At 44.3% G+C, this 23,984-nt stretch overlaps 1 protein-coding gene across 6 annotated transcripts; it reads left to right on the forward strand.

The window, feature by feature from the left end:
• Positions 1 to 1,532: 1,532 nt before the first annotated feature.
• Positions 1,533 to 23,984, forward strand: LOC123188806 (protein argonaute 1A). Of its 6 annotated transcripts, XM_044601088.1 has the most exons (24): positions 1,551 to 1,801; positions 4,840 to 4,873; positions 4,974 to 5,172; positions 5,255 to 5,505; positions 5,606 to 5,722; positions 5,801 to 5,931; positions 7,360 to 7,469; positions 7,577 to 7,683; positions 7,799 to 7,937; positions 8,168 to 8,284; positions 21,095 to 21,196; positions 21,293 to 21,370; positions 21,531 to 21,653; positions 21,733 to 21,898; positions 21,978 to 22,099; positions 22,175 to 22,315; positions 22,408 to 22,526; positions 22,606 to 22,668; positions 22,792 to 22,855; positions 22,938 to 23,073; positions 23,150 to 23,223; positions 23,320 to 23,414; positions 23,497 to 23,528; positions 23,685 to 23,984. In XM_044601088.1, exons 3-24 carry the CDS (start codon positions 4,984 to 4,986, stop codon positions 23,804 to 23,806), a joined length of 2,598 nt encoding a protein of 865 aa, XP_044457023.1. In that variant the 5' UTR covers positions 1,551 to 1,801; positions 4,840 to 4,873; positions 4,974 to 4,983; the 3' UTR covers positions 23,807 to 23,984. The 6 variants fall into 6 exon arrangements, 5 of the variants coding, with proteins under 5 accessions (XP_044457021.1, XP_044457025.1, XP_044457024.1 ...); XM_044601086.1 differs by lacking the exon at positions 4,840 to 4,873 and having other exon boundaries at positions 1,533 to 1,801; XR_006495209.1 differs by lacking the exons at positions 4,840 to 4,873; positions 23,685 to 23,984 and having other exon boundaries at positions 1,533 to 1,801; positions 22,967 to 23,073.

The raw sequence follows: 23,984 nt of genomic DNA on the forward strand, positions 1-23,984 counted from the left end.
TGACCTTAGAATTAGGAGCCAACATGGAAGATGGAGCTCGCCTACGAAGCCAAAGACTCAAACTTACGGAATTATCTCAAAGAAGGCATCTGATGTCCTCAGCATGAAGACTAGTTCGCGGCTACTGTTAGTGTCCTAGATTAGGGGTGCTTGCCACGTCGGGCCATCAGTGATGGGACGAGCTGAGGACCCGTTGAAGATTGTTGACATGGCCGTGTCGACCTTGGGCCAAGGCGTGATCAAGATGAAGATTTCCTGAAGAGTTGGCATTCACTTTAAGCGTGCTTCAACCGACATGCTTATATCTAAAGATGGCAACCGCCTATTTGTAAACCCTAGGTACCCCCGACGTTTATATAACCCGTGAGGTTTAACGCTTAAGGAGATACGCATTCACCTTTACAAGGTTTAAAGCTTAGACAAACTCACACGATCTCAAGGTAGATCAATCTGTACTCTGTACCCCATCACAATCAATAAAAAGTAAGACATAGGGTTTTACCTCATCAAGAGGGCCCAAATCTGGGTAAACGTCGTGTCCCTACTTTCCTTGTTTATCATCTAGCTCTGATCATCAAGCTTGGGAGCCCTACTCGAGATATGCCGGATTTAGCACCGACACCTGGTGGCGGAGCCGTCCCGTTCATGTGGAGCATGGAGCAATGGAGCATCAACTCCATCTGCTCCTCGTACTCTGCATTGGTGGCGGCGTACACCTGGCCCGCCACCACCGGTGTGGACTGCTGCTGCTGCAGTGGTTGGTCCTCCTCGTCGTCGGAGGAGACGAAGACCTTCGCATTCGTCGAGGGGGCGCCTGCCGATGGGAACGACAACCACAGAGCTCGAGGGCAGTGTCATCATGATCCGTCGGAGCCCGTCCCGGAACCGCCGCCTGCCGGCGTCGAGGCCCACGACTTGCCCATCGCCGGAGTTGTGGAGGGAGATGGGCGGGAGAGGAGAGAAGGAGGAGGAGGAAGAGTGGATAGATTGTGATGTGGACAGCCCTGGAGCGCAGATTACATAGCCTCAGCCAGGCCATGCGAAGGGCCGGCCAACCGCTTCAATGCAGCGCAGCGGCCAGAGTTGGTTTCCAGGAAAGGTGCGTCCGCATTGAAGCGACGGCTCCCGAGAGCTCGCGTTGGTCAACGCCGCCCTCCCTCTGGTCACATCGCGGCATAAATGCTGACCGCTACGTACTCTGGGCCGACATAAATGTGACGCGGTAAGCGGCGTATGCGTCGGAAGAAAAGCGCGGGAGGGGCGGGTGGGGGGTTGGGGTGGGCCAGGCGATCAGAAGCGGGCGCTGGTGCTATCCGAACGCCCGCAAATCCCCTCGCGTTTGTCTCTGATTTGCGGGAAAAAATAAACTGTGGCCACGTCGCGAATCGATAGAAGGAACATGTTGGAGGATGAGCGATTGGAGATGCCATAAGTCCTACTATATGTCATTGATAACATCCGTATTTTATTTAGGCGACAAACCGGGTCAACCCCCACCCGCCGCTGATGCCCGCCCGAAGCGCCATATAGCAGCCACCGGCCCTGTTTATTTCTTAGGGTTACTAGTACTATTTGGTTGGGAAATAAAGACCAGCGAGGAGTAGAAAACAAGGCCACCGATCCGAACCCCGGTTCTGCCCCCCCGCACGGAGGTGCCGCACTGCCGCGGTCGCTTTCTCCGTCCTACGGCACTTCCGCTGCACCGGCCCGCTGTCTTCCTCCAGGGTTCTGGGATCCGACAGTCCCGCGCCGAGGCGCTCCCTGCTCCGGTGCTCCTCCCTTTCCGCGCACTCTATCCCAGGTATTTCTTCAGATTTTTTTTGCGTCAATTGTTAACCATCACTAGTGGCTTCAATCGAACAAAGTTTGATTTACTATCTTTTCTATCACCTACAATCCAATAAATCAATGTTTTGTTTGTTACCGCAAAAAAGAAATTACCTTTTACTAGCTGTATGTGAAAGATATCTATTGCTGCAAATCAATCCATATTTTTCCCTTGTTCGATTATCGAGTACTGTGTTCAGACTCTAGGTCAATTATGGAGTAGTTATGGGCTAATGTTTTGGCCCGGGGCTTGGTTGTTGTAATCTTCAGTATGTTTATATCACTCTCTAATTTGATTCATCTAGCATGTTGAGAACTTGTTAGGAGCAACTCTAGCAGAGTCGCCAGAAGAGCATGGTCAATTACCGACTATATAAAGTTACCACGTCACATATAGTCAACCTGATAGCCAATATGTATAGTAGCTACTTGCTAAGTAGTATTAGTTTATTACTTACTACATGACCCACCTTACACTCTCACAATGTTTCTTGGAGTCCGTGCTACGGCCGACTGTTAATCTACAGCCTGCTTCCCTTCTCTCTCCTCTTCTCTCATCCAAATCAGCTGAAATATAATAGTTTAATCCTTGCAGCCTGCTGGCTGTACCTTATTACACTTGCTCTAATATCGATAATAATATGGAGGCTGCCAAGGCCACGTGGAAACTCAGAATCACCATATATCATAGCCTCCAAAAAAATTCCAGTGTGGGACCCGTTTGTCTTTGGCTATAAGATCTATTCCTTCCCCTCCTCAGCAATAGAAATCTTTTTGTACTAGATTTCAACATGGATTACAGCTAGGTTTTGAACAACCATTTAAACTACGATTCTCTACTAGAATTTGAACTATGACTCTTGCTCCATTTGGAAGTGACCTCGCAGGCAGGGGCTTCCGCTGCCGTGACTTCCACGGCTACGCGGTCGACGACTGTGCGTCCTGGATACGAGACAAGGCCACAGTTTTGAAGGCCGGCATGAGTGCGGCGCCATTTCTGCCTAGGTGGCCGTTGACATGTGATTGAAGTAGGCCATGGAGGTGGGCACGGCCGGCGGCTGATTCAGCCTTACGACTAGCGTCCTCATCAACCCGCTGGGAGTAGTCCCATGCCCTCTCCCAGAACTCTCTCGACGCGGCCCTCTTCACTCTCGCCTGGGAAAGGTTTGCGAGGAGGGAGCGACTGTGAAGGGCGAAGATAGGGGGTGTGATCGCAGCCGGCGAGGGGACCGATGGGAGTGAGTGTGACGGCGACGGGGATGGAGGAATATAGGGGCGTCGGGTGGCGCCGGCGAAGGAAGGCGATGGGGTTTATATACCTGCGGATGTGTGTCCTCCGACGGGAAACTGGGGCGGATTACACGCGTGCGGGTGGCAAACGGGTGTGAAACGAGGTGGCGACCATTAATTGACGCTCTTCTAGGTGGAAAAGCGGCTCCGCCATTGGCATGGAGGAAGCAGCAGCCGTACGGACGGCAGAGGTTGGGGTGAAACTTTCCTCCCGCTCGAACGGTTGCCGATGGAGGCCGCTCCATATCATTGGCCCCAGCCTCCAAATATGGAGTCTCACGGGCTCAATTGGAGCGCGCTTCATAAATTATGCAGGCCGAGGGGCGTATGGAGACTCCGCTAGGGCAGCCTTTTTGGCTACGATTGCCATACGGACGGTTATTATGGCGATCGGCCCAATATGGCGACTCTGCTAGAGTTGCTCTAAGCTGCACCCCTTTGTAATTAGGATATATCGATCAATCGAGATTCACATGTTCAGTGTTTTGCTTATCTGGCCCAAGTTTGTTTTCACTTGTAAAAATGAGCAGGAAGCATTATCTAACAACTTCAAAACATTAATTAGAATTTGTAGAACAAACTTTTCTCATAGATTAGCATCGAAGATCTGCAATTTGATGATATGTTTTATGCTTTTTTAATGCAAAATATGTTTAAGTTGTAAGATGTTGCACTAGTCAACAAATTAGATTATCCTTTCGGGGCGAGATTGGTCAGTTGGCCGACAAACTTTCGGTATTGAGGTACTTGCTGTTATATCCTACATTTAAATTTCATTTATAGTTTGATAGAGTTTCATGTGTTTTATGGTTTCTTGATGATCTGGCTTAACTAGAGTTCGCATTGAGATTCTATTGCTACTAGTACACGTGCATTGCACGCGTGAGATTTGGTAACCAAAGTATGAATAAATACCACATTATAGCATGTAAGCTTTGAGTCATATATGCATGATGTAGATATTCATTTAATTCTTATAGTTCATCTCATTCAAAATCAATTAGTTTTATAAAAGAAGTTAATATATTTTAAGATACATGGATATTGTGCATTGTAAAGCATAAAGTAAAAACAAATAATGGCAATTCATTTAGAAAAAAAAGTTTGGACAATTATGATATGGAGATTCTAGAACAAAGGAGAAGTGCTTGTGTTTTGAGGTTTATGCATTATGCTGAAGTTCAACCATGGAGTCTTCTAGATTGTACATGTGGCAAAATCTGGTGGAGTGTAGATGATATCCAACGGCTAGTAGTGCTCGGATTTGCCATCTCTGCACCATGGGATTGGCTTCATCCAACGACCAACTTTTAAAGTTATTCGCACACTATATAGGGGCATAGAAAATGGATATTGTGTGGCCAAGTTTGCCTGATAAAGAAATTAGAATTTGAATACATATAATTTTGAGACTTCTAATTCTTTTGTTGTCATGTATTTGTAACATCTAATTGTAATACTGATTTCCTCAAATCTAATTGTATAATATGGAAGCATGAGCCTATGAGGGGAAAACTTCTGATCTTACATCACACTACTCGTTTACACTTAGAATAAGATGGTTTAGTGAAATACAGTGAAGGTCATGCTATGATGTTGCCTGGAAACAAAGAGGATTCTGTTCTCTTATCTAAGTCAGACAGTATGCATCTGTAATGGTATTTCCATGGCAATGGATGGTCACTTACCCCGTTTCCTTTTTTTCTTTTTACTTTGTTCCAGTCATTATATGTTGTGGTCTTTGAAGTTCAACTTGGTACACTTCGCTCTTGACCTTTCAAAATATGTATTGCTGCTTAATTCCTTCTTTTGACCCCACTGTCTTATAAAGTTATGTCATGTATGCCTTGCCTTAGAGCACGAGCAATGCGGAAAAAAAACAGAAACCTGCGCTCTAGTGGTGGTGACGAAGGCGGGATAACTTCTGGTCTATCAAGTAGACACCCATTCTCGATTCCTAAGCGCAATGGATTTGTTTCTGTTGGCGAAAGCTGTATTCTGAAGACAAATCATTTTAAACCATCGACTTATTGTGACAATATTTACCGATATGAGGTAAGATCTTGTCCATGGAAACTTGTGATATCATATGAAGTTCTTTTGATCACAACGATCTTTCATTTGTGACATTTTATAGGTATTTATGAACTATGAGTTTCTGTCATCTGGCCCCTCTCATGCTACCGCCATCTCATGTGGTGTCAAACGTGCTGTTATGAGAAAGCTTTGCAAGATGTATAGGGAATCACATTTGCGTGGCCGGCGTCCTGCATATGATGGAAGGAACAGGTTATATGCATCTGGACCGTTTTCATTTGAATCTGAGACCTTTGTTATAACATTACAAAATGAGGAAGATAGTCTTGATTATGGGCAAACCCCACAGAGGTATGATATTCTGGACATATATTTGTAACATTTAATTGTAATACTGATTCCTCGATCTAATCTGCAACCTGATACAATCAATGTTGCTGCTAATCTCAAGGCCCACGACAGTGTTTTCTGTCACGATAACTTACAATGCATTTTTGACCGGAGCAATTGACAGTGAAGAATTCATTCAAGCATGCAACACTGTTCTGTGTGAATCTCCGATTGAAGGGTTATTCTGTTCTCACCATCTTTTTCAGTACCATTATATCTGTCGAACTGCTGAGATAATCTTTTTTTTTGTGTGTAGGCATTTCCGAGTCGGTCGATCATTTTATCGATCTAGTGCGATGTTCCACGAACTTGGTGGAGGCTTGAAAGGCTGCTGTGGTTTTTATCGAAGCATACAACGCAGTCAGATGGGACTTTCACTAAATATCGGTTAATCCCAAGCTCGAGCTTCTTGTTTCATATTCCAGTTCCGAGTTCCCCTTCTTCACAATAGTAATTGTGGTTATGTTGCAATGCTTGCATGTCAGAATTGAGTCAAAGTAGATCAACTGTTCGATGATTTAAATGTTCATACCTTGCTTTGGTTAAGCTGATATGATTGTATTGGCTTCTTAGAAGTTAGTTAAAAAAAGGGCAGCCCGGTGCACGTAGCTCCTGCTTGCACAGGGTCCGGGGAAGGGTCCGACCACTTTGGGCCTTTTGTGTGCAGCCTTTCCCTACATTTCTGCAAGAGGTTGTTTCCAGGACTCGAACCCATGACCTCATGGTCAAAAAGAGGCTTCGTAGAAGCTAGAAGTAATAAATTCTGAACATAAGAAAGAGAAAAAAAAAAGCTCCGAACCATTTTGTTTTGACTATTAAGAATATATTATGTGTGATCATCACGTTAGTTAGTTCTGGGGATCCATGCAGCTGCAAGAGAAGAAACCATAGTTATGGAGGGCATCATTTAGATTTGATTTAGGACTCTAGTTCTTGGGATCGTGCAGATGCGAGATAAGTGGTTTACTGTCATGGTACATAGAGGGCACTAATCAGACTTGAATTTGGACTCATTTTTTCCCGAGAAAAATGCAAATCTTGCGCCTTGATGCTTTATAATGGAAGAATATGTACATGCTTTAAGTGAGCCTGAGGTAACAGCACATGTAGGCAACAGCTTTTGAGCCTTGATACACAATATTGAATATATCGATTGCGTGGATGAACAATATTGGTGAGAGGCGATCCCCCTGACCTTGCTGACTTGGTGATTGAGGAGCTTTGTATGTCACGGTGCGAAACAGCAAGGCAATCCAGGCTGTGAACTGTATGCTAAAGCCAAGCTTTCGGAGGACCTCAAAACGATACAATCGAAGGAGCACTGATATCCAATTTGAGGACAACTGAGGAGCTTTGAACCTTGCCAGGAACTGCGCCATGAGCTGTGCCAACATGAAATTGTCATGGATGCTCCTATCGTGCAATGAAGGCTCCTTGGTTTTGCATCTTCATTACGTCGAGCTTGGGTGCAGGTGGCGGGCTAAAACCTTGGCTATGAGATGTATAGATGGTCTGTACTCCTGAAATTTTGCTACATCTTGACGCTTAGGGAGGATGGTGAAGAGAGCTTCTATTCACGAAATATATGGGAATGCATGGAGCTGCAAGATGATGATTTTGATAATCTTAAATAATAATAATAATAACAATAACAATAACAATAATAATAATAATAATAATAATAATATTAGTAGTAATATATATGTTTTGACATTTCTTTCACACTAGTTATGCATATTAAATTGGAAATAATATGCAAACATTCTATTCCGCCATAAGGTGGCCATGAAATTGACTCTTCATACCTTCCTGCAGATACTTCCTATAAAGCATTCATCAAGCCTCAACTCGTGATTGATTTTGTTGCCGAGCTTCTTTGCAGACGCATCTCCGATGGCCCCATAAATTATATTGAACGCCTGAAGGTGTTGTCCTTATATTATGGTGTTTTATACTTCAACTTTGTCCTCACTTTCTTAATAACGGCTGAACACTTCCGTATTAGTAAGTTTGACCCTTTGCTAATTGACAGATCGCGAAAGCTTTGCATGGTATAAAGGTTTATGTCACACATAGGGGCGATGTGCGTAAGAAGTACCGTATATCTGGCCTTTCATCAGAAGGGGCAAGCAAGCTATCGTATGTATTTTGAGCATACTCATATATAAAGCTTGTCTTATGTCTTTGACAGTGCTGACTGAAGATAGAGAACTCTGGTATGCTAACGTTATTTGGCTGGTTTGTCTTTTGATAGTTTTCCAGTTGGTGATCATGGAACTCAGAAGACAGTAATGCAATACTTCCAGGAGAAACATGGCTATGATATTCAGCATTTTGTTTTGCCTTGCTTGCAAGTTGGTAATCAGCAGAGGCCAAATTACCTGCCAATGGAGGTTAGTATCCTAAATTTCTGTTTTCAAGATTTTAAGTACCATGTTTAACATATTCAACAATATCACAATTGTTATGTACTCCCTCCGTTCGGAATTACTTGTCTCGGAAGTGGATGTATCTAGATCTAAAATACGTCTAGATACATCCATTTCTGCGACAAGTAATTCCGAACGGAGGGAGTATAACTTCATGTCATAACAATCTGATTTGCATTACTTTGAAACTTTAGGTCTGTAAGATAGCCGAGGGACAACACTACAGAGAACAGTTAAATGAGGAACAGTTATCTGCTCTTCGTGAAGTTACTTGCCAGCGCCCCATAGAGAAGGAACTGGCCATTTTACAGGTAATCGTACGAATGGTTGCAGTGTAAATTATTTAGAATGGTTCCTGCTGTATGTTTATTTCTTCCTTCAAATTTCTTATTTAATTAGTGACTTTGTTGTTCATTTTATTCAATATACACGTGCACTTTTTCCACCAGCAACTACTTACCATACAATGTAATGGGGGAAGGGTTAATCTTATCGTTGGAATAAGAGTTGGGGAAGTGGAGTATATATAGGTGCAACAAGAATTTAAATTTCCGTTGCTAGAAGTTGCTTGTACTATGGAATATGGACAGCCCATTATTTCTTGGTGGACCACTATATGTTTGTAGATATTTATGCATAAACCTGTATTGATTGTAAATCTTTTTATTTGTGGATTTTCTACCTTGATCGAAGAAGTCCAGTTAATCTTGAAGTACTATGCAATAGCAACTTAACTGCCTGAAATGGGAAAACCTAGTATGCATGAAGTTTATCCTTGGCATATCAATCATTTACTAGAAGGGGACACGTGCCTTTGTTGCACTGTTTTTTAATAAGGGTTTTGAGTTAAAGGCCGACACTACAACGGACAAGAACACAACTTGATGACGCGAATGACCGACGATCAACTGCCAACAGCACCCCTGAACCCTCAAACAACCTGAAATCCTGAATGCATAAAAATCCAGCCCCAAAATGTCACCACCCTAACCCAGCACACCAACAAACCTAGCAATGCAAACCAGGGCAGTAATTAGGGCAATAGAGGAATAAAAGAGCAAACTGAAGGCACGTAGCGGAGGCAGGAGCCGACACCACGGCAGACAGGAACATTAGTCGACAACGTGAATCAACGACGAACAACCACCAAGAGGCAGTGCGCGTAAGCTGTAGTCCCCTTCACGACTGCCTAACCCTTGGAACTGCTTAGCTGTAAGAACAACTGTAGAGGTGACCAAGTGGCAAGCCCTAACTAGGGAAATTTCAGGACTAAACTCGGTGAATTCAGGGCAAAATCATATGGAGAAAGCTTTCTCGTAGATGAAGCAGTATATATTTATTTACCCTGTCAGGGTTTAGTAGATGGCGGATAGATGATGAGTGATCCTGTTAAGTAGGTGTCGAGCGGGCAGGTAGTTTGGTGAGTTCTGTCTAGGCACGTGTCAGCTCACCGCCGAAGATACAACTTTACTGACATCGTCTTGGAGGCGTTTCAAGTTAATAAGAGGTAGCTGGGCGAACAACACAGAAGGAGAGGCAACCCTTGCCGACAAGCATCACCAGCTCGACACCTCACGGCAGAGTTAGGTATGATAGCACTTGGGCCACTGTTTACGGTGTGTATTTACTATTTTGCTATTGTCGTGACCCCTTCATCCATAAAAGGAGGCCCATGGCTACCTTTCAAAAGGTCAACGACTTGCTCATTTCACTCCCTAGCTGCACTTCACGCGCACCTTGCCGGCAAGTTGCGCTCCTTGTACTTGAGCTCAACACATCCAATCCAATACAACCAAAGCAGGAGCAGGGTTTAGCACCTCATGGTGGCCCGAACCTGGGTAAATCTCTACAACTGGATTGGCCAACCATGTTGGATGTAGAACTCCTTTGACCAATTCTGCTGCTTCTAGCTTTTTAATTTTTTCGGCAATAAACTCTTGCCGCTCCAAGGCTTGCTTCCTGACCTTTTGCTTGACGGGTCGTGCATGAGGGCAGATGGCAAGGTGGTCCTCAATTACTTCCCTGGGAACATTAGGGATGTTAGATGGTTGCCATGCAAACACATCGACATTCACTCGTAGGAAAGCAATGAGCGCGCTTTTCTATTTGCTGTCAATGGTGGCACTTATGGTGAAGGTGCCTCCCGCGCCATCCTCCATTGCGGACACCTCTGGTGGAGCTGCCTTTGCCGGTAGAGCTCTCCGGCACGTCCTCAATGGGTGTGCAACACTCCGAAGAGGTGCGCTTCCTAGAGTCCTCGTCAGAGGTCTTGCCGGTCTTCTTCTCCACCCCGGGAACTTTGCCGGCAGGAGCAAGTACCTTGGCGGCAGATGCTGCAACTGCTTCCCGGTAAAGTTTGTCGGCGCAGATGACTGCGTCTTTCTTGTCGGAATGGATGGTGATGACACTCATCGACCCTGGCATCTTGAGTGTGTGTTGTAGGCGTAATGGGACGCCGCCATGAGTTTGCCAGCGCCGGGCAACCAAGAATTCCATTGTATGGCAATGGAATTTTGACGACGTCGAAGACAATTTTCTCCGTCCTATAGTTCAGTTCACTGTCAAACGTTACCGACAATGTTATCTTCCCCTTGGGTTGACTCCTTCCCGGATTGATCCCTTGAAACATGCGTGTCTGCTCGAGATCTTCATTAGGTATTTGCAGCCTCTTGATCATGTCAGGCGAGATCAAGTTCAAGCCGGCCCCATCGTCAACTAACATCTTTGTCACCTTAAGGTTGTGAATTGTTGGTGAAACCAACAACGACATACACCCGACCGTAGTTATGGGATCAGGGTGGTCCTCGGCGTAAAAAATGATAGGCGCGTATGCTTCTGTGTCTCAATTGCCGGCTCCGCAACATTGATCTCACGCGCTCACTGCTTGAGTTGGCGGTGAGAGGAGTGCAAAGATGCTCCTCCATCAATGCACATGGCTTCTGTAGCCTTCTGGAACTCTTGTTCGTTGGACTCCTCTTCGTCCTTGTCATCATCCTCATCATCCTCCTTGCCATGGCCTCGAGCAGGCTTCTCCTTCTGCTGCTTGGCCTTGCCACGACGACCTCTGCGGCCGCTACGACCTTTCTTGCCGGATCCACCAGGCCCTTCTCCTTGTCGCGCTTCTCATATTCAGCTTTCTGCTTCTCGGCAAGTTGCTCAACTTGTCGACACTCGTGGAGATCATGGCTCTTGGTACGGTGGATCTTGCAGTATGGCTTGCCGGGGCTCTCCGTCTTGTCGCCGGCGGCTACCTCATGACCACAAGTGCATCCGGCAACTTCCTTGCCGGAGCCTTCAACTGCCATGATTGCCTTGCCTTTGCGCTTCCTGTTGTGCTTCCAACCTTTCTTTCTTCGGAGTCGATGCGTCGTCGTCTTCGGAATCGACCTCTGCACAACATCTTTCCCGGGAAGTTGCCTCCCCTCTTTCCCGGGAAGAGTCAACTGGTCAGGATGGGAGCGGTCAGAACCAGTAGCAGATCAATCAGACGAAAAGCCAGCCGAACGATGACCAAATCGATTGGACAGAGTCACGATCTGGAGCAGTAGACACCCGGACATGAAATGGCAGCAGCCACTCACGTGACCACGCGAGCGCCAGTAGATAGCCGCGGAAGACGGCAGCGGCGCGGACGAGGCCGGTGGCAGTGGCGGAGACGGGGCCGGCGGCCGGTGGCAGCGGCGCAGACAGGGCCGGCGCCGGTGGCGCCACAGAAGGCAGCAGCGGTGCGGACAAGGCCGGCGGTCGGCAGTAGCGGCGCGGACGAGGCCCATGGCCGGCAGCGACCTTGGAGGAGGACGAGCGGCCAGCGGCTGGATCGATTGGGACCAAGTCCGATAGGATCCAATACTAGCCAGCGGATTCCACGTGAGGGCCAAATCGATTCACAGTGGATTGCACGGGAGGGCAACAACTAGCCAGCGGCTGGATCAACTAACTAGCTTGGATGCGAAGTTCCTATAGCTGGAGATGGACGCATGCAAAAGCAAAATCACGGCCAGCAGAATAGAGAACAATGGCAGCCGTGCAGGAGATTGGATCGGGAGCAGCATGAGTTGCGCGTGCGGAAAAAAATACCTAGAGCTCTAAATACCATGTTTAGAATAGCAACTTGTATTATTAGGAGGCCAAAGCCAACATATATACACATACATGAGGATGCCAAAAGGCTAGAATACAAGAGGCCAAAAGACATCACTAATATAACAGACACGCCTCCAGGATGGGTGTCATTAAAGTTGTATCTTCGGCGGTGAGCTGACACGTGCCCAGACATAACTCACCAAACTACCTGGCCGCTTGACACCTACTTGATAGGCGACTGGCGTGTCGCTGAGGTGGAGCGATGGAGCTGTAGTGGGAGCTTGCCGGGCCTTCGCTTGCCGGCAACCAAAGTCTTGATCTTCAGTACTTAGTACTTCTCAATGACCTGCCTTGAGGTTTTCTTCATGGTTTTATTAACCAACTCTCAAGTCTTGTTTGTAGCTGCCCTCCGGCAAGCCCTGCCGTCGGGAAGGCTACAACTGCCTGTGCACAAGTCAGGGTACTAAGGTACCTATGTCTTGGTACACCGACAGATCCCAAGCGCAGCTGGGTATTTATATTACAAGCAGTTAAACTAAAGACTGCTGAATGAGCTACAGTAAACAGATGTGCAGGTAGTAAACAGTGTCTCCGCCTTGGGCACCCTAGGCTGTAGATGCTGGGTGACGTGGAGCTTGCTGGTGTGCCGGATAACTGAATCCAGTTGACAGTGTTAATCTTCAGAGACGAAATCCTGACACCAAGCTGGCTAGACCATGGTCGAGACGACACCAAACGATTTCCTGACCCAGCCCGATCAATCCTAGCGCAACAAATCCAGCGGCAAAACAGTGACAGTCTACCCCAAAACATAAAACCAGGACTGCTATATAGTTTCCCAAATAAATGTGAGTACAAAAAGGAATATGGCTCAGCTCAATGTAGTATTGGTAATTTTTGGTATTTTGGACTTTTTGTATAAAACTGCAGAATATTTACTATTTGAACCCTACACTCTTGGTATTCAAGGATAAGAAATGTTGAGGAACATGCCATGGATTCCTGGCTCCCTACCATAGGATCAAAGTCCACATAAGTTGCAAAATTAAATAGTTGCTTACACATATAAAAAAGGGCAGCCCGGTGCATGTAGCTCCCGCTTGCGCAGGGTCCAGGTATTGAGCCAAAAAAGATGAAACATATGCACTAAGAGAAAGCAAATCATCATTTAGATTGGAGGACAACACAATAGAGCTATGTTATAAAGCCCATATATGGTATTGCTGCAAAGGTTGCCTCTCTAACGTGCTTAGGCAGTGTGGCCATTTTCGGCAATAAAAGAGGAGCATCACACCAAGAAGTCACGCCAACACAGAGCACACAAGAGCAAAGAAGAATAAAACTGTACCACCGCGCTTATGGCCACATCTTGCACATGCGGCACAGCCCGGCCGCAGGGATCCATCGCCCTGGGGGAGATGAATTAACGAAACCAACCAAAAGACATCCCAGAATAGGCGGGCTACAACAGGCAGGCACAAACTCAGGTGAAACATGGGTAAAATCCATCCCCAAATAGGAAACCTCACACAAGCGGTGCATAATTTTTTTTTGAGGTAATGGGCAGCTGCACCCTTCTATTCATTCATAACTGATTCATTACAAATAATGGTCCTGATTACATCAGGGATCTCATTAAGCCAGCAGGACCAAGCATCATGCTCTGCCGATTTGGCCAGAACATGTGCTGCCTCATTACAACAACGATTGACATGCATAAAACTACAAGATACGAACTTTGTGGCATTTCCTAATATCATGGACTATGGCTCCAGTAGGGGACCTATCAAAACCTGAACCCTTGATCTTGTTTATCAATGATAGACAGTCAGATGCTACCATGATCTTCCTCATACCAGTGCTATTGGCAAGGATTAAGGCTTGATGAAGTGCCATGGCTTCCGCTACTTCAGGAATTTGAACTCTTTCAAAGTAGCCTCTGTTCGCCACCTGCACCCTTCCCCGGTGATCACGTATCACCACACCAAAGCCCGCTCTTGCTGATTGGGAGAAGATCGCTGCATCCACACTGACGAGCATTGACCCCTCCGGCAGCGGAGACCATCTTTTGTTCGACTCCAAGGTCTCACATCTAATGGAAGTGGTCGAGCTGAAAGAATGCATATTAATAAATTCAACATAAGCTTTGATCTTTCCCACCACACGACGAGGATGATTTAAAGCCTCCCCATTACGATAAGCATTTCTATTCTCCCATATGTGCCATATTGCCACTGCCATAATCATAGAGTGAAACTCTGTAGCGTTTTCTATCCACTCTAAAAGCCATTGCCTAATGTGATTTAAACTTTTCAGTTTCAGGCAAATACCATATTCTTTCTTGAGTTCTTTCCAGATTTCTCTAACATAATGGCAGTGCAAAAAACAATGCTCAACGGTTTCCTCCCTACTACAGAAATGACAATCATACCTTGTGGGGATCGATCTCACTTTAAGTTGAGCACCTGTTGGGAGACAATTATGAGCCAATCTCCACAGAATTACTTTCATTTTATTTGGGCATTGAATTTGCCACAGTTTCCTCCAATTTTTCTCCATGATCTTTTGGTCGGAAATAGCCCCCTTGCCATTTGCACTTCTGTCCCCCCAGAAATTTAGTGTTCTCACAAAATTATATGCTGACCTCACTGTGTAAACACCATCTTTTGTGTGGGGCCATGAAGCAAAATCTGTGCATCCTTCTATACTCAGTGGTATTGCTAAGAATTTTCTCTGCTATGTCCTCTGGGAAAATGTTTCTAACAGTTTCTTCCTTCCACTTTTGTTCCCCTTCTATTATGAAGGAACTCACCATATCATTACCACTTCTAAGGGAAATATGTTGTAGAGTTCCAGAGGTAATGCCAGGGATCCAATTATCTTCGTATGTATGTATTTTGTTGCCATCTCCCACTCTCCATAGTAGGCCATCCTGCAGCACTTTTCTCCCATACATCAGACTACGCCAAGTATATGAAGATGACCTCGGGCATTTAGCTGTCCAAAAATCCCTTCTGGATAGTACATTCCTTTTAAAACCTTGGCACACAATGAATTAGCATTTGTTAATAGGCGCCAACATTGTTTTCCCAACAAAGCCAGATTGAAAATTGCTAAGTCTCTAAAGCCCATGCCACCTAAATATTTTGGCGAGGATAACCACTTCCAAGATCTCCAATGCACTTTCCTTCTCCCATCTTCTACACCCCACCAGAAATTTGAAATAGGCCTTTCATCTTTTCACAGACACCAATGGGAAGTTGAAAGCAACTCATTACATAAGTTGGCATTGCCTGTGCGACTGATTTTAATAGAATTTCCTTCCCAGCCCTTGACAGAGGTCTATCACTCCAACCGTTGAGTTTTTTCCAGAGTCGACCAGTGAGAAAGCTAAAGCTGTTCGTTGGTGAACGTCCCACCCAGGTCGGCATACCAAGATAAGTAGCTTGTAGTGTATCATCTTGGATTCCCATCTTCTGCTTTACCCTTTCCTTTATTTGCTCATTACAATTGGTGCCAAAGAATATAGATGATTTTCGAGTATTGATCTTCTGTCCAGACCCATCGCAATAAGTTTGAATAGCTGATTTAAGAGTATCAATACTCCTATCATCTCCTTTAGTAAAGAACACGCTGGTGTCGGCAAAAAGGAGATGGGAGATAGGAGGGCCATTTCTGCCATTACGAATCCCCTTCAATTCTCCGGAAGCTTCCTTTTGCTGTAATAAGCAAGATAATCCTTCAGCGCACAACAAAAAAAGGTGGGGCTAATTGGATCCCCTTGCCTAATGCCTCTAGTAGGTTTAAAAGGTTGAGTTAAATCTCCATCAACTTTAACTGCATATTTCACAGAAGTTACACATCTCATTACCATCTCAACCCATTTATCATTAAAACTCATTTTCAATAATATACCCTTGAGGTAGTTCCACTCCACCCTATCATAGGCCTTTGTCATATCGATTTTAAGTGCAATGAAGGGGTGCTTGACTTTTTGCTTTCTTATTGTGTGGAGACATTCATAAGCTATAAGAACATTATCTATAATTAGTCTTCCTGGCACAAAAGCACTCTGTTGTTCAGAGATTAAATCCAGCAAATAAAGTTTGAGTCGATTAGCTATAACTTTGGAAGCAATTTTATATATAACGTTGCACAAACTTATTGGCCGAAAATTAGAGAGCACGTCAGGAGAGTTTACTTTTGGGATTAATACAATTACCGGATCATTGAAGCCTTCTGGAATTTCGGATCCCAATAGAAAACCCTTCACTGCTGCACAAATATCCTCTTCTAGCAGCTCCCAATGTTTTTGGTAAAATAGAGCAGGAAATCCGTCGGGTCCAGGGGCCTTGGTGGGGCCCATCTGGAATAGTGCAGTCTTGATTTCGTCATTTGTATATTCTCGACAAAGCGCTTCATTGATTTCTTCATTCACCTTAGAAGGAATTGCTTCCAGCACTGCATCTAATGAGGTACAAGGTTCAGAGGTGAATAAGTTAGCATAAAACTCATATACCATACTCTTGATTCCTTCACGATCTTCGCATCTTGTTCCGTCAGCTCTCTTCAAGAGATTAATTAAATTTGTTCTTCTCCTAGCTGAAGCTCGGGCATGGAAAAAGGAGGTGTTGCGGTCCCCCTCTTGCAGCCAATCAATCCTTGAGCGTTGACGTGCCATAATTTATTCTCTCTCAAATAGTTCACATAACCGTTTTTCAATCTGCTTCTCTTCGCCAGAACTACCAGTCACCAAATTGTTCCTTCTTATCTCAGCAAGGCGTTTCTCGAGTCTTCTTATCTCTTTTTTTATTTGTCCAAATTGTTACAGTATATGTGGATTGTACTAGCCCTTTCCATCAGTTCGGACTTTTGGTTGTGTTGGCTAGTGCATGAGGCTTAACATGGTATCGGAGCTAAGGTCTTGAGTTCAAGTCCTGGTTTGAGCAATTTATTTAAAAATTGCTGATAGCCCCCCTTTGTGTCCACGTAGAGGCCTCTTGAGTCATACGTGAGTTTCGCGCGCCGTCGCTCTCTTCCGGTTGCACGTGTTGACTTGTCTTCCCCGTCACACGTGAGAGGGGGTGTTACAGTATATGTGGATTGTACTAGCCCTTTCCATCAGTTCGGACTTTTGGTTGTGTTGGCTAGTGCATGAGGCTTAACACAAATGATGTCCTGCTCCAGGTATGGATAGATTTAGATAATTTATTAAGTGCAGACCATGTGTTGTTTAGGGAAAAAGGAGCACCATCTTTCAGAAATTTCCAGTTTTCCTCTATCATTTGATTATAATCCGGAGCCTTCATCCATGCAGCTTCAAATCTGAAAGAATGATTCACTGGAATGGAAGCAATCTGGTCACCACTTTTTGCTATTGTTATCAATATTGCATAGTGATCTGAGGATGAAGTGATAATGTTTTCAACGGAGCAATTATCAAATCTTTTGAGAAACTCACCGTTTGCCAAAGCTCGATCTAGTCTAACTCTTATATTCATCCCACCATGTTGTCGGTTAGACCATGTAAATTTAGGGCCAATATACCCAAGGCCCAAAAGTCCACATACATCTAGGCAATCTCTAAACAGAGCCATTTGATTCTCATCTCTGTCTCTAAAGCCCATGTGCTCATTCCCATGTAAAGCTTCATTAAAATCACCAGCACATATCCACGGTCCATTCCGTTGGGACTTCAAGAATCTGAGTCTATCGCAGAATATGTGCCTCAATTCTTTCTTTGGTTCTCCATATACCAATGTTGTACGCCATTCAACTCCATTTTCTGTTTTGACTCTAATATCCATCAGTTGCATGGAGTAAGCTTTTAGAGACACTGAGATAGAGGCAGACCAATAAAGGGCCAAACCCCCACTCAATCCATCACTGCTAACTGCAAAAGCTCCCGAAAAACCCAACGTCCACATTAGGCTCCGAGCTCTTGAGTCCCTCATCTTCGTCTCGGATAGAAAGAGGAGGGAGGGACGATATTTATTAACGAGCCATTTCAGCTCGCCAACTGTCGCGTCCGTCCCTAGGCCGCGACAGTTCCAACACAAGAACCTCATGGCGTGTGGCGGGGCTGCCCTATGGCAACCTCCGCCTGATCCGCCGATCCTGATGGTAATTTGTCAAAATCCTTTTTCTGCTTCTTATAAGTTTCAGAGATACATACGTCTCGGTCTGGTAAGGCAATCGGAAGTGGACATTCTGCAGTATTGTTTAGTCCTCCAATTGTAGGGCACAACTTGACTCTTTGGCCTGTAGACTTTTAATTGTTTCCTCTTCTGTCCAATCACTCTATCCGTGCTAGGCTGTAAAAGAAATGGCTCATTGCTTGCCTCACCATATCTTACTTTGTCTTTCTGCTTATAATCAAGTTCCTTCATTTTCAACGGAGAAGTAGCACCATCCTGCATCTCTTTTATACCCGAGTCCTTCTCCTCTGAGTTACTTCTTGGAGATCTTTGAGGACCACTGTTCTTCTCTCTACAGTGAGAGCTTTTGTCACTAGACTGTGAACTCTGTCCTGACCATGAAGTAAAAATATTTTTCTTTTTTGTCATCCTTCACGCACAGCCTGTCGGCATTATAAGGAAGTTTACCATCCTCACCTCTCTCTCCCGGGGTTGAACATTCTAGTGAAGAATGGCCAATGATGCCACAGGAGAAGCAGTAGTGTGGAATTTTTTCATATTGCACTTCATACCTCTCATAAGCTTTCTTCTTTGAAAAAACGGTGACCCATCTCATTAGCGGCTTTGAGATCTCCACAGAAACTCGAATTCGTAGATAGTTACCCTGGCTATCTACATCAACCTTCTCTACAGTACCAATTTTAGCACCCAGGGATTCCCCCCAGGTCCTATTCATTAATTCAAAGCGAAGGTCCTTGATTCGTGCCCACAAAGAAATTCTGTCAAAAGTAACTTCAGACGGTTTCAGTCTTGGATCAAAGATCTTGAACAGAACTGCATGTTTACCTACTGTCCAAGGAGCCCCTCCCACAACTCTATCCAAGTCTTCCTTGTTAGCAAATTCCACAATAAAAGTATTATCCCCCACTGGTTTTGCTGACAATCCCCTTGGGTTCCCCCATGCTGGTCTCAATGCAGGCATGATAGTGTGGATATGGAGGATATTTGGGGACAGAACCTTACCTATCAACGCCCAATCCAGGCTCACCAAATCCTCTTCATTCTCATCTTCGAGGATTACAGCCGTGGCCTCCTCTGAGGTGAGGTTGAGACGCCCCAGCAAATCCGTCACATTGTCCTCTGGTCCGCCTGAATCCTTGTCGGAACCATCGACCAACTTTTCCTTCAAATCCGACGCCCCCATTACCAAATCGGAGTTGGTATTGGTTGCTAACATCGCTTTCTCGCTACTTTTCCTCGAATCCGCCATGAAAACGCCCTGTGATTTCAACCCCAAGCTACAGCCAAGGGTGGGCAGCGAAGCTCTGTTTGCCCCTAAATCACCCCGAACTGTAGTGTTGGAGGTTGATCTCGGAGGGGGGGAGAGTGTGGCTAGGTTCGAGGGGAGTGGATCCGGAGAGGGAAAGCAGACTTGGATGGATTCGAAGTGGGATCGAGTCCACCAGAGCAAGAGCCTACGCTGAGAATTGTTCGTTGCCAGAGGAGACGAGAGAGTTCTACAGCAGGCAGAGTGCGAGTGTGTGGCAGTCCCTTCTGTCCATATGTTTGGTGTAGCGGCGCATAAATTGGGCGGCACAAGAACATGTCACTAAGTAGGCCAACAGAACACAACACTAATCACTGTAATCAGCATGATAGAGAAGGAAGAGAGCAAACCGGAACTTGCGTGAGGCGACAACCCTCTGTAGCGCCCCGGCCACAACCACCGGTTCCTGGCCGTTACGCCTGGTGGGATCTAGACTGGCCCCACAGACCAACACTAGTCTTTCCTGCACACTTTGTCCTCACTTTTGCGCACCGTGATCTACTTACCAGTTGGTCACCCATCCTCAAGGCAAGCATGTTTAACGGATCAACTTCCCAGTTGGTCACCCATCCTCATATTGCTCCAAGCCAAGCACGCCTAACTTTGAGGTTCCTTTTGGATGGACTTCCGAAAAAGAAGGAATTCCTTGTTGATATGAGTAGTCTATCTATCATTCCTATTAAGCCAGGCTCTCACACCCTCGTAACCGGACTGACCAGCAGCGGGCAACACCTGTGCCCCCGAGGCCACACCAGGAGAATCAACAGCGCAGTGGCAGGGAGGACTGCGTGAATTGTTGCGAAGTGGCCACCAGCGCTGAAACCCCGTGTGACAGAGAAAACCAATTGCAACTTAAGTAGCTCCAAGGCACTGCTTTAGGTTCAATATAGTCCTCGACAATCTTCAACTTAGCTAGCTCTGTGTGGTGATTGCACGGCACAATTTGGAGAAAACCAGTTGGTCCAGAATATCTTGACAATCAAAAGATGGCTTTGAAGGACCACAGATGAGTGGAATTGATGCAGACCTGAAATGTCGTAGTGTTGTTTTTTCTCTGGTGACAATTTCATAATTTTAATAACAAGTCAAATATTTAGGAAAATAGTTTGCTTTTATATAAACGTGGAAGACCTGTTCGAGGTTCTACAGGCATGCGTGGTCATAAACAAATCCTATGCCTTGGCTTTGGAGAACAAAACCAGGGCATATGGTTATAGTTCTCTGCCTAGTCTAATCAGCATGGTGTGCAGGCTGTTGGCTGAGAGGCTGCTGATCATCAAGTCCATTACCGCTGTATGTTGAGGTTGCCACTGAGTTGAGTCTATTGCCATTGTTTGGCCAAAGATGCCGTGGTGGCAAGTCTGCCTCCATCAAGTGTTGAGTTTACTTTTTCTGTTTTGGTAATTTGTTCTTTTACTTCTTTTTGTTGCATACTGTCATGGCAAATGGCAAGTATAATGACTAGGTGCAATTTACACAATTAGTTATATCCTTGTATTTATTCTTGTTAGAACAGGCACAGTTGCATCAACCTCTAGATTTTATCCTTTATCTTGTTTTACTTTTTTTTACAGACTTCAAAATTATACAATGCGGACCCATATACAAAGGAATTTGGCATAACTTTTTATAACAAACTCACAACAGTTGAAGGTCGTGTGCTACCTCCTCCTTACGTAAGTATCATAACCATCAGTTTGTATCTACTTATTTCCCATATATGTTACATTTGCATTGTCTCTCTGTGTTTTACTATTTTTTTTGGGTCTTAGCTTAAATTTCTTGATCGCACTGGCAAAAATGATGTATTAGTGTTACCAAAAGTCGGCAAGTGGGACATGTGGTGCAAGGTACCGAAGTCACTTCATCAATCAATGCAAATCTTCTATTTTTATGTATCCCTCCATATATTTTTGTTTTTCCATAACTTCCTTAATTCTGTGATTATTTTATCTTTTGTATTATGCACAATGTGAAAAAATAGTTTTATGGGTAATGCTTTTGTTGTAGAAAATGGTCAATGGAGGAGTAGTTAACACCTGGGCATGCATTAACTTTGCTTGGGAAGTCACAGATGCTCATGCTCTGAATTTTTGTGATGAGTTGGTGCTGATGTGCAATGTATCCGGGATGGTAGGTATCTTTTAAATCCATATAGGGCTTCTAGACATCTTTTTATCTATCAGCATTCTTACTTGATTTTTTGTTGTAGGACCTCAGGCCTGAACCTGTGCTCCCTGTAGCAGCTTATGACCCTAAATCCGTAGCACGGTCACTCAAGAAACACCATAAACGTGTCATGAACATACTTGGACCACGGCGCCAAAAACTCGACCTGCTGATTCTAATATTGCCTGACAATAATGGCACTCTTTATGGTATTATTTTTGTTTTTTCTAAATACACTAGCATATTGACTGATTATTATATTTTATTGATACAGTCATCATTATTTAGGTGACATCAAAAGAATATTGGAGACAGATATTGGAGTGGTCTCTCAATGTTGTCTTGCAAAACATGTTTTTATGCCAAAAAAACAGTATTTTGCGAATGTTGCCCTTAAAATTAATGTTAAGGTATGTTTTCTTCTATCCTTTATCATGCTGGTTTTGCTGGTTATGCAGCATATTACATTCCTTCGACTTCCGTAGGCCGGAGGGAGAAATACGGTACTTGTTAGTGCTTTGGAGAGGAAACTCCCCCGTATTGGTAAAATACCGACTATCATATTTGGCGCTGATGTTAGTCATCCACATCCTGGAGAAGGATGTTCTAGTCCTTCCATTGCAGCTGTATGTTCGTATGTTATCATTCAAATTGCTACATGAGACACCTATATGCAAGTATGTATGCAAATTCTGTAGCAATGTCGTGCTTTGTGAAGGTTGTTGCTTCTCAAGACTGGCCTGAGATTACCAAGTATGCTGGATTAGTCAGTCCACAAACCCATCGGGAAGAAGTCATAAATAACCTTTTTAATGAAGAAACTGGTGGAATGATCAAGTACAATCTCATTCTCTTTTAAAGTATCTGAAGATTAGATGGTATGTCTATGCTCACACAAGTAGTATAAAATATGCAGAGAGCACCTCATTTCTTTCAGGAGGGCAACTGGATGCATACCTGGGAGAATCATATTTTACAGGTGCCTCTCTCTTTGTCTTTGTTTGCTTTGTTATTTTGGTTTACATTTAATATTTCTCTATTTTTGGGATGTTTCTGCAAAGCACATCCTAAGATTTTGTATTTGATATTTCTCTATTTTCAGGGATGGTGTCAGCAATGGACAGCTTAATCAGGTTTTGGATGTTGAACTTTCTGCCATAAAAAAGGTGGATTTTATTCCTACATTCTTTTTGTTATAGAATTTTATTTATTTTTCCTGAAGTGATGATCTTTTTACAATGAACGGAGGCCTGTGCATCCCTGGACCCTTGCTATAGCCCACGAGTTACCTTTGTTGTCGTTCAGAAACGTCATCATACCCGTCTGTTTTCTGATAACTATGATGTTGTGAGTACAATTTATGGAAGTGGAAATGTACTGCCTGGTATGTTCTTGCATAGCTTGTTAACATTAATCATCAATATTAAATATCGCAGTCATTAATTTGTATCTCATTTCAGGTACAGTGATTGATAAAGAAGTATGCCATCCCACTGACTTTGATTTTTATTTGTGTAGCCATGCTGTCACTAAGGTTGGCTGCTCTCTTTGTGCAAATAAAATATACAATTAAGTTTATTGTACTTACGTATTGATTGATTTTTCTTTTCCTAATGTTGCATCATTATAGGGAGTGAGCCGACCTGTGCGTTATCATGTTCTGTGGGATGAAAACAAGTTTACGGCTAACGCTTTGCAAACGCTCACAAACCACCTATGCTACACGTAATCATATTTTGTCAATTTCCTTCCATGTGCATATCTAAAATTTCCGCCATTCAACTCACTGTCATACCGAATGTTGCAGGTATGCGAGATGCACCTCTTCTGTTTCAGTTGGTAAGTACTCTCTCCGTCCCATAATATAAGAGCGTTTATAAAAGCGTTTTTGACACTTACTTTATGGGACAGAGGAAGTATTATTAGTGACGATTGGTTTTATTTTCTCTTGTTTTATTGAAGTGGCGATAATTACAATTCGTTACTTCTCTGCAGTGCCTCCTGTCTACTATGCACATCTTTTGGCTTCGCGGGGACGACTTTATATCAAACGAGGGCATGAGGGATCCTTTCCCGTTCTCAGTGAAAATGTGAAAGGTGTTATGTTTTTCTGCTAAAGCAGTTTTGAAAGTGTTGATATGGGTGAATAGGAGCCCAGAACAATTTACATTGAGCTTGAGCTTTAGTTTAATACTAATCATGTTTCTGAGTAGATCCTAATTACTCCCTCCTATCCATTGTACTACATTAATCTGCGATAATCAATATTGGATCAGAGAGAGTACACTTTAGATA

Source organism: Triticum aestivum, chromosome 2A, assembly GCF_018294505.1.
Source record: "Triticum aestivum cultivar Chinese Spring chromosome 2A, IWGSC CS RefSeq v2.1, whole genome shotgun sequence".
NCBI classification, from domain to species: domain Eukaryota; kingdom Viridiplantae; phylum Streptophyta; class Magnoliopsida; order Poales; family Poaceae; genus Triticum; species Triticum aestivum.